The 1,815-nt window shown below is 20.7% G+C and overlaps 1 protein-coding gene across 1 annotated transcript; it reads right to left on the bottom strand.

The window, feature by feature from the left end:
- Positions 1-718: 718 nt before the first annotated feature.
- LOC111029523 lies at positions 719-1,370 on the bottom strand. Its single transcript, XM_022308542.1, has 3 exons — positions 1,173-1,370; positions 922-1,084; positions 719-837 (listed from the first exon to the last, which is right to left on the bottom strand). Exons 1-3 carry the CDS (start codon positions 1,368-1,370, stop codon positions 719-721), a joined length of 480 nt encoding a protein of 159 aa, XP_022164234.1.
- Positions 1,371-1,815: the final 445 nt, after the last annotated feature.

The following is a 1,815-nucleotide window of genomic DNA, read 5'->3' as shown; positions in this document are numbered from 1 at the left end:
ACAACATTGACCTACTCACCTTATTTGCCCTTACCCAGACAGCAATATAATATTATTTTAACATTTTTAGAATATTTAGGAGTTAACATTAATGTTTCCATAACATTTTAATTGCATTATTTTAATATTATTGAAACTTTCTTAGAATATTAAATGGTCATTATTTGTCCTACCTTTATAAGTTTCCTAAAATGTTATGAAATTAACATTCTGAAAATATTCTTGTACTGATCAGATCAAAACATTTTGTGAATGTTACAGTAATATTTATGAAACATTTTCAAAATATTTTAATTGCATTTCATACCTCCAATTTTAATGTTATAATAACATTATGTCTTTAAGTTCGTATAATATTTCAATATAAAATATTTATAATATTCTTTTGAAATTATAATAAATTATATTTGCAATTTTAAATATGTTTTAACGTATATTATATGATATAAAATAATTTCAAAATACACAAATAAATAAAACAAAGTCAAAAGTATTCACTTTCAAATATTATATATTAATAATATAAATTAATATAATATAATAATAAAATAAAAAAAATAATAGCATTGATATAGTGCATGATATCAGGAATGGTATTTACTTAATACCAACAACATAAAAAATATTTAAAAAATAATAATAATAATAATAATAATGAAAAAATTAAATATTATATAAAATAATTATAATGCGTATTGTCCAGATTATTTAATGTCTATTATGTAGCATTTGCTTTGCTTAAAATCCTAAATTTGGCATGGGCCAACCAAGTTGATAGTGGTGTGTCAATGTCCTTGTCAATTATGTTTTTATACTTTATGTTAACCCTTAAAGCATCTAAAAATCAAAAATAATATTAAATATTAACAATATTAGTAAATATAATAATAGTAAAAATTAAAAAAAATTATAAATATTCACCAATGATTAGACGATAACATCCAAGCTTTGAAAATTTTTTTTTTTTTTTAAATCCCAATAGCGAGTAACTTTTTATAAGTTCATCTGAAAACATTTTCAACATGATACGTCGTACACTATCTCCAATATCTTTATTTCCAACTAATAAAGCTAGCTTTGATACCTAAAAAATGAATAGTTAAGCTGATTTAATATATTTAATATAATACATATATATTTACTATTTATTTTAAATGAGTTCTAATGCATACCATATCAGGTCTAAAATTTTTATCACATAGCAATTTTTGTTCAAAATTATCAAGTTCATCATCTGTCTTAAGAGGGAATATTTCATCGATATTAATTGATTGTGTAATATTGTTTGCCAAGTGTGCTGTGATGGTTTCACCAGAAGTATTTAAAAAATTTTGTAATGCAACATGTGATGCATTCAATGTATTGCTCATTGTGATTTGATCATACCTACTTTAATTTTGTTAAAGTATGTATAACAAAGTTTTGGAATTCTATTGTAAAATAAAAAATTAATTTGCAAATATTATTATATACAATATATTATTATGATACAATTATTTCTACTTAATTTTTTAAAAATTATGTATTAATATCGTGCATATTATATTATAGTCATAGAGAACAAATATAGATACTCGTCTACAAAATATATTTTAAGTTTAGTGACCATGTAGGACAATGATCATCAATATAATAGCTGATGACGTTTTAAAATAATAATATTAATATTAGAAAATAAATAATAAGATAACAAAAATTTTAATAATAAAAATTAAACTTATGTGAAAAAAGCATTCATTTTTTTTTTAATTCTAATTTCTTGAATCTTATCGATCATTTATTTTCTCTGTGACCGTATGAAAGGAATAATTAAAA

The sequence above is a fragment of the Myzus persicae genome, unplaced genomic scaffold (genome assembly GCF_001856785.1).
Source record: "Myzus persicae strain clone G006 unplaced genomic scaffold, MPER_G0061.0, whole genome shotgun sequence".
Classification (NCBI taxonomy): Eukaryota; Metazoa; Arthropoda; class Insecta; order Hemiptera; family Aphididae; genus Myzus; species Myzus persicae.
Note: the sequence above shows the minus strand (reverse complement) of the source record. Positions and strands in the feature narration are given on the sequence as shown.

What these genes read in the sequence shown, in the direction of transcription:
- LOC111029523 (XM_022308542.1), bottom strand. Translation starts at nt 1,370, where the DNA reads ATGAGCAATACATTGAATGCATCACATGTTGCATTACAAAATTTTTTA. An exon ending in AAAATTTTAGACCTGATATG is followed by an intron (nt 1,085 to 1,172) that starts GTATGCATTAGA and finishes TTCATTTTTTAG; the next exon opens with GTATCAAAGCTAGCTTTATT. An exon ending in ATGTTATCGTCTAATCATTG is followed by an intron (nt 838 to 921) that starts GTGAATATTTAT and finishes TTTGATTTTTAG; the next exon opens with ATGCTTTAAGGGTTAACATA.